The 17,627-nt window shown below is 38.2% G+C and overlaps 1 protein-coding gene across 1 annotated transcript in view; it reads left to right on the forward strand.

Annotated features, from left to right (window-relative positions):
- Zir (dedicator of cytokinesis) overlaps positions 1–17,627 on the forward strand; it is an 869,757-nt gene that overhangs the window by 379,712 nt on the left and 472,418 nt on the right. Inside the window, 1 exon segment of the mRNA XM_090382918.1 lies at positions 13,643–13,792. Coding sequence (XP_090239044.1) covers positions 13,643–13,792 — 150 coding nt within the window.

Raw genomic sequence — 17,627 nt, forward strand, 5'->3', positions numbered from 1 at the left:
CTCTATTTACTACCTGGGATTGCCTCCCCCACTCCAAGACCTTGATGATCTCATTGTGTAATTTCTGTCCTTTGTTATTTCTCAGGGTATTATCTCCAGTGTTATTTCACTGGACATAATACCCTTTGAGTTGTGCCAATATTAATAGAAGAAGAGTCTTAAAGCATGTGTCAATGACAGTGATTTCTCCCTTCTAAATGTGGGAATTAACACCTTTTTTTTCCACATGTGTGCTGGTACATTTTCTGCCATTGAGCTTTCTATCTGCTCCCCCTTCTCTTTTCCTTACACTTGTCTGGTCAGTGGAAGAGGGTCTTTATGGATATGATCACTTCCTTGTGATAATTTCATTACTTACTAGACGACAATGTCTTAATTTTAAGTTATCCTGGGGAAGATTGATCAGGCTGACTAGAATGCCTTCCAACATCTGGCAAAGTTTGACCATATTACGTGTCTAATGGCACCACAGGCTCCATAGTCAGAAGCCTGTGGTGCCATTAGGAAGAATCTTCCACGGTTGCAGTTGCAATTCTAAAAACATCTTCCATTGTTTCTACAATGTTCTACTATTTCCAAACCCTGGGTTGAATGCAGAATGCATAGCAGCAAAAAAGGCTCAAAACAAAGCTTGGGATATATTCCAAAGATATCCTACCATGTCTAATCGCTTACCTTTTAAAGATAAATGTCAGAGCCAAAAGGAATCAAGAATCCAGATTACATCTTCCAATACCCAGTTAACCAGCACGAAGGCTGTCAGCCACAAAATCCAGAAATTGAGGGAATGTCTGTATCACACTAACAGCAGTCCTGGAATATAATGGATGGGATGTGCCATTGTAGACTCAACCTCAATAGGGAATTCCCTTAGAGTGACATTTTATAACATCTCAGCAACATCTTCTATGTTAGAGTTCTTTATCCTCAAGAATCAAAATGAAAACAGACCCTTAATTTTACAGTAAAGATTGTTTACCCATATAACGGGCTATTTAGCATTAGCATTAGTTGAGGCATCATATGCCTCAACTAATACAAAAAAGCAAGCTTATAGAGCATCAGCCAAAAAGAAAAAGAAAAAAAAAAACCCTTCCCATTTCACCCATCTGTTCACAACTTCCATCCACAACAGATGGAAGTCTATTCCAGCAGTGAACTACCCACTGGCTAAAGTCAAACTTCCTCACATCTATTCTACAACTGTCTTTCCTCAATTTGAATCTATGCCCCCTCAGGTTCTTAATCTGAGCAAGCGGAATTATCCCATCAGCATTGAGCCTGCTCAAACCATTCAAGGCCTTATACACCTCAATCAGATCACCTCACAGGTGTCTAGTCTCCAGATGCTGTAACTTAGTGAATTTATAACTCTCCTGGTAAGAGAACCCCTTTGTTCCTCTCACTAATCTTGTTGTCCTTCTGTACTCGTTCTAGCAACTCTACATCCTTCCTAAAATGAGGCATCCAGACCTGTGCGCAGTACTCAAGATGTGGCCTGACTATTGCCTTATACAAAGGTATAATCACCTCCATGTCTCTGCTAGAAAAATTCCTATATATCATTCACAAAACTCCATTCTGGCAGCTGGCATGCACTGCTCAGAGAACTTCATATCCGACTGCACAATTACCCCCAGGGTTTTTTTTTTTTTTTCATTCTCCACCTCCTTGAGTGTAGTGCCACACAGTTGGTACTTTTCTCTTGGGTTACTGCTACCCATATGCAGTACTTTGCGTTTGTCAATGTTAAACTTCAGTTGCTACTTCTCAACCCATCTACCTAACTTTTATAGATCCTGTTGCAGTAGCATACTGTCTTTACTGTCATTAACAGCCCTGCCAACCATCTATCATCTACAAACTTGGACATTAAGCCTGATATACCTTCATCAATATCATTAATAAATACAAAAACAACAATGGGCTCAGCACCGAACCCTGGGGAACTCCACTAATAACATTAGTTTACATAGAGCAGTGTCCATTTATTACCATTCTCTCCATCTTCCACTCAACCATCCCTTTATCCATTGTAGCAACTTGCCTTTAATACCATACCTCTCCAATTTGTACAGCAGTCTTCCATGTGCAACAGTATCACAAGATTTCTTGAAATCCAAGTATATTATATCAAAATTATTTTTTGCATCCAGTTCCTTTGTGACCACATTGTAGTATCCAATCAAATTGGTCAGACAAGACTTCCTCTTAACAAACCCATGCTGTGCTGAACTATTACTGCAGTCTTGTCTAGGTGATCCTGCATCACTTCTTTAACTGGTGACTCCATTATTTTCCCCAAACAGGTTAAACTAACAGGTCTATAATTTTAAGTCACCCTTTGAACCCCTTTGTGAATTGGAAATACATTTGTACATCTCCAGTCCATGGGGACCTCCCCCTGAATCTAAAGATGCTCTCATAATTAAGGCTAAGGGTTTGCTTACTTCCCTTACTGCATCTTCAATATAGCTGGATAGATTCCATCTATCCAGCTATATTGAAGATGCAGTGTTTTTATGTTTAACTTCAACAATTTCTCCTCCGCTTTGCTCTCTATTATTACAAAATCATTTAGCTCCCTGTTAGAGTTTAGTAAACTTCTATCTTCCTCTTCCTTACAGAATTCCTCACGTGTTAATGTTGTTGCAGAATACTCGTTCAGTTTGTCAGCTATCTGAGCAGTATCATCAATAGTCGAACCACCAACATCAAGTGGACCAGTCTGATTTATCTGCTTTCTTCTAGAGTTTACATAAGTAAAGAACTCTTTGCTGTTTTTCTTTGCATCCTTTGCCAAGGATTTCTCGTAATCAGCCTTTTCTTGCCTAACATCCTCTGTGACTTGATTACAGACAAGCTTATATCTACCATAGGCTTCTGTGTCACCAAGACTGACTACTTTGGGCATATTATAAGAGGCCCACAATATGACCTGCAAAGACTAATCCTGCAAAGGAAGATTAAAAGAGCAAAAGGACGACAAAGAAAAAAGTGGCTTGATAACATGAAAGAATGGACATAGGGTCTTACGACACAAGAGCTATTTCACAAAGCAAGAGATGGAGTTTGCTGGAAAACATTGGTAATTTACATGCGTATCATGCATTTTTATTCTCTGCTACGAGCCTCATTAATTCATCCGACGTCCATTTAGGCCTGAAGCTTGAAGTATTTCTTGGTTGGTACTAAAAGCGAAGATTAATTTCTTGAAGGCTTCTCATTTAGAATTCCTTATTTTTAACATCATCAGTTGATCCCACTGTATAGAATTTAAAAACTGCCTGAGACCACTGTAGTCACCTTTAAGAAAACAAAAACCCTTCTCTTTACTCTTGATGGTAGGCTTTAATGCAGAATAGAGTTTTCATTAAAGTAGTCAAAGACAAGACAAGACAATATAACATCCCTTATGAAATGATTAAACCCCTTTCACCCAAATCCATTGACCACCTGCTGTTCCTACACAACAGAATCCTGTTTAAAGAGCAGTGTCTGGTTGCCTATCATAAAGCAACTGTTATTAGTTTTGCTAAGCCAAGAAGGGATCCTAAATTCTGAACAAACTATCATCCTATTGCTCTGACTGGATGTTTGTTCAAAATATTGGAGAGAGTGGTCAGTGCTCGGCTTATACGATACTTAGAATTAAATGACCCCCCCCCCCATGGCATTCAGTGCTGCCTGCAAAGAAACAGGTCCACCTTGGCTCATGTAATTAGAATGGAAACATCAACCCAAGATGCCTTCCTGAAACAAGTGCTCCTGGTGTACATGGCTGCTTCAAATTTTACTTACATATTTAATTGAAGAAATAATGTTTTGTTAAAAATAATCGCGAAACTTCAATTGACAATGTCTATTTTGCATGATCGTTAGAATATCTGTAAACCCCATGTACCCACAAAGCGAGCGACAGTTTAATTAAGGTGAAATCATGAAATGTATTGTTGCATATGCTACTGATATATATTCATAGCTATCTGATTACAAGGTAATCAGATAGCTACAAATTTGTTGCATGTGGCACAGAAAGAAAAATATGTGCATTAAATTATTAACAAACTTGCATTGGAGCACCTGATGCAGATTTTAGTAATCTCTGGCTGATTTCCATCACAGATCACCAGTTCAGTTTAGTCGTAGTTCATATAGCCAGAGGTGGAACGATGGCAGGAGGAGCCAAGGCACAGCATTTTAAGGCCGCACTAGACCAGTTATGTGTTTTGGAATTGCTTCATCTTTGGTTTGGTTGGGGTCGGACCTTTGTTTGGCGAGCCTCTTTGTGCTGTTTTTTTGAGTTCCTTTTGGTGATTGCATTTAAAGTGGTTTCCGTAGAACCGAACATTTCCATATAATGACGAATTGCAAGAGGCAGTTTTGTGGGCATTGTTCCCACCTCTGGCCTTTGGGGGGTGCGGGTTGGGGTTGAAGGGATTAGCCCCAATGTAAATGGTGCCCTTAAAACCTTTGCAGCCACCTATCCCATACACCAGGTCTGGCCAACCCAAAATTAACCCCAGGGGCTCAAATCTGGTGAGTATGAGCTTGGCACACCCAGGGTCCTGAGCTGGATATCATCTTTCTTGGTGATTCCTTTCTACTTTTAACTCTTTCTCTCTCTCTCTCTCTCTCTCTCAGTATAACTCAGGGAATTTTTTTTTTCTTTTTTTTGGCTGGTGTAGCATAAGCCTCAGGCTTTCTTCCACCATGTAGCTAATAATAATAATAATAAAATTACATGATTCATTTAGGCTACCAGTACTGCTGATCTCAGAAAAGCATGCTGCCTGTGTTCTATTTGTAAGCACCCTGTGTTCTTTTGGAGACCTATTGCTGCTAGTTTCTTATGGAGGGTCTTTGGCACCATGCGGGTGGTGGACACAGTGATTAGGATGATCATCACTTGTTCAATATACCACATTTCTTTGACTTCCTTTTTTTTAGCTCTATGCACTTCCTGATTATTTCCTTGTAGGATTTTTGGAGGTCACAAGTGTTGGGCATCACTATGTTGATCGGGTATGTAGCCCTTTCCTTCTTATCGATGAAGGTTATATCTCATCTGTTGTGCCGGATCATATTGTCCATTATGATATGGTATGAGCATGGTGGACAATGGTTTGAGTACAAGACAGAACCATGGTGAGCTCAGGGCATCTCCGTGGAATATTCCTCTTCTAACGGGTATCAGTGTGGTTGTGATATTCTTAACCTTGATGATATGATCCTCCATTTCACCATATTTGCTTTTAGGAAGTGTGTCAGTTATAGGGACAAAGAGTTGAGAGACCTATATGCCACAGTGCAGTGCTCCTTGTAGGTTTTCTCCATACTTGCAGCATCAGTGGTCAATTCCTCCTTGCATCCTTTTGTGATCTGCTTACATCCCTTTGGCTGCTTGGCATGAAGATCTGGCTCTCCAAATAGTCTTCTTAATTATGCAGCTGGTCAGGATCTTGTACATTGTAAGGGGGGGAACATGTAATTGAACTTGACTTTGCCAGGTTTGTAGCATCTTTGTCCTTAGTCTTCAGGTAGATAATTCTTTGAGCCCAAGACTATGATTCTGTCGGGGCGCATTATTATCTGGGTGAACTGCTCGTATGTATCTATATATGTGCAGCTAAACTTCTTGTTACAACAGGTGTAGATGTTATCTATTCATGGGGTTTGCCAAACGGGGGACTTCCTGATAATCTTTGTACTTCTTTCCCTTCAATTCCCATTCTGTCATCTCTTGTATGTCCTTGGTTTTCTTCTATTCTATATTTGAATTCAGGATTTCACTTCTGAAATTCTGAATTCAATTCCACTATAGCTCTGTATATCTGTATCATAACGTCAATCGATCACTTAACGCTATGATGTTATTGTCAGGGGCATGGCGATTATGGCTAACTTTGCTGCTGCACAGGTTACCCCCAGAGCTCCTCAAGTGCCTTCTGGTTAAGGGATCCATCGCACTCCTCCTTCTGTCCAATGTCTCTGTAGAAGACTGTTTTTTATTAAATATCTGGTTGTTTGTTTTCCTCTGGAAACTCTCCCTATATTGACAAAGTCTCTTACTGAATGTAATGAGGTTCTGCTTGCAGGTGTCCTGTATTCTTTAATTGTTTAATTTGTGGTCTCAGGTTTGCTGTGGATGTTGTCTTTCTTGAGGATGACCTTCATTTTTCTGATCAGCTTCTTACTTCTCTTACTCCATTTGTACTGGATTAGTTGGTCTACCTTCAATCTTACCTCTTCTATCTTGTACTGTAGTTTCCTTTCCCAGGCGTGGTTCCTTGTCGTTGCATTTTGTTTTCTGTTGTACTCTTGTTTCTCTTGCATTCATTCTAGTGGCTGCTACAAGAGCATAGTAAATGGCTGTGCAGATGGTATCTAGTGTTACTTCATTGTTGTTTTTGAGATAATCCATGAGGTAATTCGTAAAGCTATTAATGCAATATGAGGGTGATACGAACGATCGAACTGTCCTTGATCTCTTGGTGTCTTTGTCTCTATTTAATTGCACCTTTATCCCTTCCCTGTCCTCAATTTAGTCCCATGCCTTGCACCATATGGTTGTTCTAAATTTATCAAATTTATGTATTTTTTTACACTAAATTCCAATATTTATTCATTACATTATTTCAATATTTATTAAATTACATGACAGATTTTAACCAAATTTTTTTTCCTGCACTGAAAACACTTATTTATATTTTAATTTTATTTCAGCTTTATCTTAATTTCACCTTAATTTTTATAAAACTTACACTGCGTTGGGACTACTTTGTCCATATTTTGTGAGAGTGATGCTGCTTCATCCCACTTTGTTTTATTCTTTAATTTGCTTCTCTTCCATTATTATGGACAAGTATAGAAATGCCGTTCTTGATACAAGTACAGAAATGCCGGTCAGGTGTAGTCCCCTGATATATCAATCAAATACCTGACCATGTATCAATATTTACTTTAGCTAACATCAGATTTTTGCATTTTTGTTACCCTCTTATTTTTGACTTATAGCTAAATTTGCCCATGTCTTTCTGATGCTGGCTAGTTCACCTTTTATTTGTTTAATCAGTTTATATTCATTATTTTACTTTAAAATTCCCTCCTCTCTAATTGGCTTTTCAATTCAACCTATAATTCTCTTAATTCATTATAACATATAGGATATTCACATTCTTTCCTTCTTTTTCTTTTCTTTCCTTTATTCACAGACTTTCCTGTTAACAAGCATAGACCAGGCTGAGAAATCCATCCCTTGAGCCTTGCACAATCTCTCCAGGGCCGAATTGATCGACAAGGCACTCATCATATACTCCCTCCTATTGTGTCTGGGCAGAATTGCAGACACATTCAAATTCAATCCTAACTCACTGCTTTTTGTCAATATTGACCTGTACTTGTTAAGCAATTCCACCGGTCTCCTACTCTTAATATCATTAGTGCCAACGTGTACAACAAATAGGTTAGTTATAGTAAATGTGTGCTAGAAAAATTTAAATTTTGTTGTTAAAGTTAAATTATATAGAAATATAGCCCAGAAACATCTAGAATATAATAACTTTTACTTCACTAATTAGTGGATGATGAATTTACTTATTATATTTACTTATATCTTGAGATATAATAACTTGCTAATTTTTAATATTTTAATATATTTGTTATTCTGTATATTGTTAATCAAATTGATATACCAAATATAAATGTTATCAATAATGCATAAATTCATTGAAGTACTAGATATATATATATACATATGCCAGTAGCATGGCAAAACTGTAGAACGAAAAATTAACATAAAAATTAAATCAACAGGGAGGGTGAAAGTAAAGGTAACAAGACTGAAACTGTAACCGAAAGTCTCCAAATAATTTAGAAGTTCAATTAAACCCAATTAGTAATAAATCCATTTTAAATTTAAAATATAAAGCCAATTATATAATAATTTAGCGACACCCCCATGTAAGGTACCAGTTCCGAGAGACATGAAATATCATCAAAACGGGACTAAGGCGAACTACTAAAATAAAACAAGGTAACAAAATAATAGACTGACCATTATGCCCCATATTGATGGAGGACCATGAGGCCAATAATAGTCATGGAATCACTGCATTTCAGTCGCTAGACAAATCGTTGCAAAGGCGAACTGATCGAAGGACCGAACCACTCCTTCATCCTTCGATCGATCCACAAATGCAGAGGATTTGCGTAGTGGTGGTCCTTTTGCAGTGAGAAATAAACGACAGAACAGACCAGCACTCCAGAGCAGAGCCACTCCACTGACATAATGTAAGCTTAATCAGCTTATATAGACAGAAAATACTAGCAGGACTGGATGACCTTGTGAGATATATGTATTGGACTATTTTTCTGTCAATGGAAAATAGATCAATACAGCGTGTGTAAACACACGCTGCCATGTGAAATCATTATGACTTCCTACCTAATAGTGGGTATGTCCTCCTCCTGCCACCAGCACCACTGTTACACAGTGAGACATCGACTGTCTAAGGCTTCTGAACATTGCAGAAGAACCACATAACCCAATACCACACTACACAAACCAAATACACACACTATCTGGTCTTGGGACACAATTGGGACACAATCCTGTTGCCATGATTGTGTCCCATGGATCTGCATTAGTCTGTGGTGGAGAATATAAATGCCACATCTGTCAGTTCCAGAGATGTTTTATAGGATTCATGTCCACCACATTCAGCAGCCCTGCTAGCACTTGGAAGTCACTTTCGTGTTTGGCGAACCACTCATAAAAAATATTGGCAATGTAACGGCATATTCTCCTGCTGGAACACACTTCTGCCATCCAGGTAAACAGTTATCATGAATGAGTGTACTTGATCAGTCGTAATGGATGTGTAGTTTTTAGTATTCAGAGTGTCTAGGGATATAAGGGCTTCAGGTGATTCCCAGGAAATCATTCCCCATACCAAAAGACTGCCACCACCACCACCTGCTTGTTTCTGGTGGACCAGGACATTGAAGCGATTCCTCTCCACACTTTTTTGCTGCACCGTCCATAGCCATCCACACAGAATTCTTTGGAAAAGGCAACTGTTTTCCAATTTTCAGTGGTCTGATGATGCTATTCAGATAAAACGTTTGGTACTATTGGTGAAGAGTGGCCATACGTATGGGTACCTTGAGTGAGTGCCTACTTCAGTAGCCCACTTGGACAAGGGTTTGTTGGATTGTGGCCTTGTAAACACCACTGGTTATATAACCTGGTTAGAGACCATGGTCAACCATTCCATCATTTTCTATCTGTTGACTTGCACAAGTTCGGAGAGCCAATGTTTCACTTGATCATCGATGAGGCATGGGCTACCCACCATTAGTTGTCTACGGGTGCACTGTCTCCTATCTGTCCACCCTTTGAACATCTTTATTGCACTCTGCAAACAGTCCACAAGATTTATAGTTTACTTAATATTGCCACTCTTCAATCAATCAATTGCAATCAGTACCTGACAATTAACTCTTTTTTCAAAGTCCATCAGATCACATCCCTTGCACACAGTTTGATACTAAAGGCTATGTGCCTTTAGTATCACATTTACCCTTTCTTACAGTAATGTGGAATGGCCAGTTGCTAAAACACTGGGGTGGCCTTAATGCTTTGACTGGATAATTGTAACATTGCATTATACCAATTCTGAAGTCTGTGATCTCTCTTATTATCTGCTTTCTTTCTTTTTTTTTTCTTACATTATCCCTTCCCATATTTAAGTGTATTTTTTGCTCTATTACTTCCTTAATCTGTGTTACACACATTGTATTTAAAAAACAAATTATTATGAATAGAAAATTTGAAGTTCTAATAATATTGAAATTTTATATTTCAGAGAATGCTTCCTCTCATTCTGAGGTAAATAAGGAGGAGGAAGGTTTTGGCTTATTCTGTTTTAGCTTTAGCATCAGTAGAGGCATATGCTGCAAGAAAGCAAGGTTATATAGCATCATCCAAAAAAAAACTCTTCCTATTTCACCTATCCTTTCACTCCAAATGCTTGTCTAGTTCTGCCATGAACTTATTTAAGTTTTCGACCTCCACTACGACAGGTGGAAGTCTGTTCCAGTTGTCAACCACCTGTTGGCTAAAGGCAAATTTCCTCACATCTATTCTACAATTGTCTTTCGTTAATTTGAATTTATGTTCCCTCAGGTGAATAATTTGAGCAAGAGGAAGAATTGCATCATCATTGAGCTTGCTAAAACCATTCAAGGCCTTATACACCTCAATTAGATCACCTCACAGGTGCCTAGTCTCCAGATGCTGGAATTTTCAGAATTAGTGGAAAAACGGGTTGCTCTTGCTAAGAGCAACCCATTGTTCCACTCACCAATCTTGTTCTACATTCTTCCTAAAATGAGGCCTCCACATCTGTATGCAGTACTCAAGGTGTGGCCTGACCATTGACTTATACAAGGGGATAATCACCTTCATATCCCTGCTAGCAAAATTTCTGTATAACATTGACACGGCACCATGAGCCACTCTTGCAACCTGTCTCTATTGCTCAAAAAACTTCATATCTGACTTCACAAATACCCCCAGGTCCTTTTGATTCTCTACTACCCTGAGTGTAGTACCACACAGTTGGTACATTACTCTGCGGTTACTGCTACCCGTATGCAGTACTTTACATTTGTGAATGTTAACCTTCAGTTGCCACCTCTCAGCTGATCTGCTCAATATTTCTAGATCCTGTTGCAGTAGTACACTATTGCTACTGTTATTAACAACCCTGCCAATCTTCGTATCATCTGCAAACTGAGACATTACTTCTGTTATACCTTCATCAATATCATTGATAAATACCGAAAACAACAATGGGCCTAACACCGAACCCTGGGAGAACTCCACTAATAACATAATCCATGAACAGCAGTGTCCATTGATAACCACTCTCACTGAACCATCCTTTATACATTGTAGCAACTTGCCGTTAATGCCATACTGCTTCAATTTGTACAGTAGTCTTCCATGTACCACAGTATCAAAAACTTTCCTAAAATCCAAGTATATGATATCAAAATTATTTTTTGCATCCAGTCCATCTGTGACCCATCATAATATCCAATCAGATTTGCCAGACAAGACTTCCCGCTAACAAATCCATGCTGTGTCTGAACTATAACTGCAGTCTTGTCAAAATGATCCTGCAGTGCTTTAACCAGTGAGTCCATTATTTTCTCTGGAACAGAAGTTAAACTAACAGGTCTGTAATTTCTTGCATCACCCTTTCATCCCCTGAGTCCAAGGAAGCTTTCATAATTATGGTTAAGGGTTTGCTTACTTCCTTTTGCCACCTCCAGTAATATAACTGGATAGATCCCATCCATCCCAGATGCCTATTTTATGTTCAATTTCAACAATTTCTCCTCCACTTTGCTCTCAATTATTACAAATTCATTTATCTCCCTGCTAAAGTTTGATAAGCTTCTGGACTCCACTTCCTAGACTTTCTCATGTGTGAATGTACATAATGAATACTCATTTAGTATTTTATATGTACTTCAGCTACCTCAGCAGGTTCATCAACAATAGAACCGTTGATATCAAATGGACCAATCTGATTCATGCCCTCCCTTCTAGAGTTTACATAAGTAAAGAACTCTTTGCTGTTTTTCTTTGCATCCTTTGCCAAAGATTTCCTCATAATCTACCTTTGCTTGCCTAACTTCCTTTGTCACTTGATTTCGGATTATCTCATATCTACCAGTGGCATCTATGTCTTCTGATAATTTATATGCACCCTGTGCATTTTCTTTCTCTGCCCCGAGTCTTATTAGTCCATCTGGCATACATTTAGGCCTAAATCTTGAACAGTATTTCTTAATTGGGACAAAAAGCCTAGTAGCTTCCAAGATTACTTCCTTGAATTCTTCCCATTTAGAATTTGCTGTTGGTAACATCATCAGTTGATCGCATTGTATATCATTTAAAAACTGTCTGGGACCACTGGAGTCATCTGTTTGGACTTGGAAATACATTTTCTTATAAAATTCACCTTAGAAAATGTGTTAAGAGCTATCATGAGCTTTTATGCATGAATGCAGGAAACAAAATGTTTAATTTTTTTCTTGAGGAAAGACAATTGCAGAATTGATGTGCGGAACATTGCATTTTAGTTTGGTGATTGCTAGAAGAAACTCCCATCTATTATTTTGGAAGGTGATGTCTTAAATAAATTGAAAAAAGAAATAGACAAACTCTTGGAGGAAATGGATAGGTGAAATGGGAAGTGTGTGTGTATTTTTTTTGTGCTGATGCTGTATAAACTTGCTTTCCTGCATCATATGCCACTACTAATACTGTTTTATCGTTTTACATCAATTAATTGAAAACAGGATAATATTTTTAAAATACTTTTTTATTTATTTTTTTATTTACTATCAGTTTATTACCACAAGGTTCACCACCTGTACAGCTAGTGGGCTAGGAGGGTGTACAGAAGTTTTAAAATATACAATATACACTTTTGTACAAATTTTCAGATCTTTACAATATAATTATTGTATAATAATAAGTATTAAATAGATATATACATTTAATTAATTGTATTCACTTTGAAATAACATAGATCTTAATAATTTAAGAGTTAAATGCACAGGTTGACTTCTTTATCAACAACTAACAAAACAGATTTAGCAATCTTGGCTAAATTTAGTCCAGATTTGGTCTATAATTTGGCTTCTGTAGGTTTTATTGACTTCAAACTTTACCGGATCAATGGAGAAGGTGTTGAAGTGCTCAATGATGTTACATGGGAACATTCCTTTTAGGGAGTCCAAGAACGGTAGCTTCATCCTAAGTGGGTGATGGCTTCTATTTCTTCCTCTTGTTAATGTGATGATATCTTCTATTGATGGGGCATCAATCTGGCAAGTTAGCAGCTTGGTGAATGTTGACAGATTTTTTTATGACAGTGAGCTTCCAGGAGGTCATGCCTAGATTGACTAGGAGAATTCGAGATGGTGAATGGGTTCCCTCCCAGACTTTTCAGCCACCACAGAATCCAGAAATTTGTTACATCGAAAGGTAGATGCAGAGGACCAGATTTCTGAGGCATATAGTGGTATGGGTGTGAGACATCTATTAATGTATTGTCCAATCAGTTTGGTTTGTGACAGCCTGCGAACTCCTGGTGGATAGCCCAGAAAGCAGCATAGGTCTTCTTCTTTGCCTTTAGGAAGTGTTCCTTGAAATTTAAGTCTTCATCCCACGTTAGTTCCAGGTCAGTATGAGATGAAACTTTGGGGACTGACTCACCATTGCGGCTATATGGTGACGCACAAGACCGCAACAATGCATACTTTTTCATTGTACTCTCGATCAAGCCAGTATGACTACCAAATATGGTTATTTCAGTATAACTTAATTAATTGTAAACCTTGTGATTAGGTTTAAAAAAGAAGAAGTTTGATCTGATCAACCTGCAAGCTATACATCTCAGAATAAATCTTATTGGCCCAAGGGTGAATTGTCTGAAGTGGTTGAAAAACATTGTTTTTCTAAATATTATTTGCATAAATATCTTTTTATTTTAGATTATATGTTTAAAAAGGATAAAAGTAACAGATCTAACTGTGTAAAAATTTAATTACTTTTCAGGTAACAACAATGACATCTGATATCATTGGTCGCTATAATCGTGAGGTCAAGGATATGAAATTTATTCAGAGTCTTAATACAAGCCTTGCATTTTTTCTCTATGACTTGCTATCCATAATGGATAGAGGATATGTTTTTACTTTAATTAAAGTAAGTGTTATCTGATGAACATGATTTATAAAAATTTTGCTGTTTTGCAAAAAGAGTAAAGATATATTTATGTACTGAATTCTTAAGAAATCGAAGAGATATCTTAAAAGTATTGTAATATGGACACTGCATTTTTTGGCAGAAGGAACCCAATGACCATAATGGATACTTAAGTTAATTGAGAGGATTCGAATAGAAAATGTGCTACAAAATGGGAATTGGAACTAGAGAAAACACTGAAAAATATGGGTAAATAAAAATAAAAAAATACAGGTAGTTCTCGACTTTACGAGTTAATTGTTCCAAGCGTGCGCTCGTAAAGCGGGAATTAAATCTCATAGACATAATGTTAAAAATAGGGGTTACTTGTTATCAGTTCTCAACAATGAAATTAGTTAGCTAATTAGTAAAAAATGAATATTAAAATACCGCATTTCAAATCACGTGCGTAGCTATACAATACAGCGTACCGAGCTTTACAATATTAATCCATTCCAGAGACAACATCGTATCATGAAAATATCGCAATGTGAACACATTGTTTTTTGGTAATTCATTCCACAACCTTGGAAGTTGAAATTTTCGCTATATAACTCTCTAAAAGGTCGTTTTTATTGTTTAAATTGTATTAGTTATCAAATCACTAAAATGCACTACTTTCATCATTATCATATGCTCTGTTATTAGAACCAATTTTGAACGCCTTTGTGGCATTTTTCTAAAGCACATTTTAGCATTAGAATTAGTAGAGCCATATGATGCAAGAAAGCAAGCTTATGCAGCATCAGCCAAAAAAAAACACCTTCCATTTCACCCCACCATTCGTTCGAAATACCTGTCCAGCTGAGCCTTAAATTTTTTTAGGCTAACAACTTCCACAACAAGGGATGGAAGTCTGTTCCACCAACCAACTATCCGCTGGCTAAAGGCAAATTTCCGCACATCTATCCTACATCTGTCTTTCCTCAATCTGAATTTATGCCTTCTCAGGTGATTATTCTGAGCAAGAGGAAGGATCCGATCGGCATTGAACATGCTAAAACCATTCAAGGCTTTATACACCTCTACCAGATCACCTCGCCAGTGCCTAGACTCCAGACACTGTAATTTGCAAAACTTAAGCCTTTCTTCATAACAGCAACCCTTTGTTCCATTCACTAATCTTGTTGCCCTTCTCTGTACTCGTTCCAGCAGCTGTACAACCTTCTCGAAATGAGGCCTCCAGACCTGTATACAGTACTCAAGGATGTGTCTTGACCATTGCCTTATACAAGGGATAATCACCTCCTTATCCCTGCTAGAAAAATTTCTGTATATCATTAACAAGCCACCATGAGCTACTCTTGCAGGCCGTCTGCACTGCTCAGGGAACTTCATATCTGCCTGCACAATAACCCCCAGGTCTTTTTCATTCTCTACAACTGTCAGTGTAATACCACAGAGTTGATACGTTGCTCTGGGGTTGCTGTTTCCCATATGTAGTACTTTACATTTGTCAATGTTAAACTTCATTTCCACCTCTCATCCCATCTGCTCAACATTTCCAGATCCTGTTGCAGCAGCATAGCATCAGTAGTGTCCTTAACAACCCTGCCAACCTTTGTATTGTCTGCAAACTTGGACACTAAGCTTGATATACCATCATCAATATCATTTATAAATACAGAAAACAATAATGGACCCAGCACTGAACCCTGAGTGGCAATCAATGGACACTGCTCATCGTGGACCAATGTTATTAGTGGACTCCTTCACTCAACCATCCCTTTATCCATAGCAGCAATGTGCCTCCAATGCCACACTGCTCCAATTTGTGCAGCAGTCTTCCATGTGCAACAGTATCGAAAGACTTTCTAAGATACAAATATATAATATCAAAGTTATTCCCTGCATCCAATTCTTTTGTGACTGCATCATAGTATCCAATCAAATTAGTCAGGCAAGACTTTCCCTTAACAAAACCATGTTGTGTCCGAGCTATAACTGAAGGTTTGTCTAGATGATCCTGCAGTGCTTCTTTAACCAAGACCTCCATTAATTTTCCTGGAACAGAAGTTAAACTCACAGGTCTATAATTACTTGTGTCAGCCTTTGATCCTCCTTTGTGAATTGGGGTCACATTTGCACATCTCCACTCCATGGTTACATCCCCTGAGTCCAAGGAAGCTCTCATAATTATGGCTAAGGGTTTGCTTACTTCCTTTGCTGCCTCCTTTAATATAACTGGATAGATCCCATCCACGTACCAACTGTGTGGTACTACACTTAAGGTGGTAGAAAATGAAAAAGACCTGGGAGTAATTGTGCAGGCAGATATGAAGTTTTCTGAGCAATGCAGACAGACTGCAAGGGCAGGTCATGAGGTTTTGTCAATGATATATAGGAATCTTGCTAGCAGGGAAAAGGAGGTGATTATCCCTCTGTATAAGGCAATGGTCAGGCCACGCCTTGAGTACTGCGTACAGGTCTGGAGGCCTCATTTTAGGAAGGATGTAGATTTACTTGAGCGTGTACAGAGAAGGGCAACAAGATTAGTGAGGGGAATGAAGGGATCCTCTTATCAAGAGAGGCTTAAGTTCTGCAAATTGCAGTGGCTGGAGACTAGGCACCTGCGCGGTGATCTGATTGAGGTGTATAAGGCCTTGAATGGGTTCAGCACGCTGAATTCTGATGGGATCCTTCCACTTGTTCAGATTACGAACCTAAGTTCGTAAATTCAAATTAAGAAAAGACAGATGTAGATTGGATATGCGGAAATTTGCCTTTAGCCAGCTGGTGGTTAATTGCTGGAACAAACTTCCATCTGTTGTTGTGGAAGTTGATAGGTTGAATAAATTTAAGGAGGAACTAGACAGGCATTTGGAGGGAATGGTGTGATTTTTTTTTTTTTTTTTTTGGCTGATGCTGCATAAGCTCATACATTTACTTTCTTGCATCACATGGCACTACTACTACCCCAGGTGCCTGTCTTGTATTTATTTTAACAATTTCTCCTCCACTTTACTCTCAGTTATTACAAGATTATCAAGCTTATTGCCAGAATTGAATACACCTCTGGCATTACCCTCGCTGAATAACTCCTCATGTGTGAATGTTGACGCAAAATATTCATTTTTTGTTAGCTACCTGAGCAGGATCATCAACAGTTGAACCATCGATATCAAGTGGACCAATCTGATTCATCCCCTTCCTTCTAGAGTTTCAAAAAGTAAAGAACTCTTTGCTGTTTTTCTTTGCATCACTTGCCAAAGGTTTCTCGTAATCTGCCTTCGCCTGCCTAACCTCCTTTGTAACTTGGTTACAGATCAACTTATATCTATCATAGGCTTCTGTGTAACATGTTAATTTATATGTATTCCATGCATTTTTATTCTCTGCCATATGTCTCATCAGTTCATCTGACATCCATTTAGGCCAAAATCTTGAACAGTATTTCTTAGTTGGTATGTAAAGCCTAGTAGCTTCCAAGATAAGTTCTTTGAATGCTTCCCATTTTGAATTTGCTGTTGGTAACATCATCAGTTGGTCCCACTATATAGAATTTAAATACTGTCTCAGACCATCGTCTTTATGAAAGCAAAAACCCTTCTCTTTACCCCTGATGGTAGTTACCTCTTTGAGTAAATCCCACTTCAGCGCACTGTGATCACTGCCACCTAGGGGTTCCTTTATCCAGATTCTTAATGCATGAAGAATCACTACTGATAATCAGATCAAGAGTATTACTCCCTCTAGTTGGCTTCCGAACATGCTGATGTAGAAAACAATAATCCAATAAATCCACAAAAGGCTTACTAGTTTTTGAGTAACCAACCCACAAATTCCAGTCATTATC

The sequence above is a fragment of the Mastigoproctus giganteus genome, chromosome 10, assembly GCF_048544385.1.
Source record: "Mastigoproctus giganteus isolate SK-2022 chromosome 10, ASM4854438v1, whole genome shotgun sequence".
Lineage (NCBI taxonomy): Eukaryota > Metazoa > Arthropoda > Arachnida > Uropygi > Thelyphonidae > Mastigoproctus > Mastigoproctus giganteus.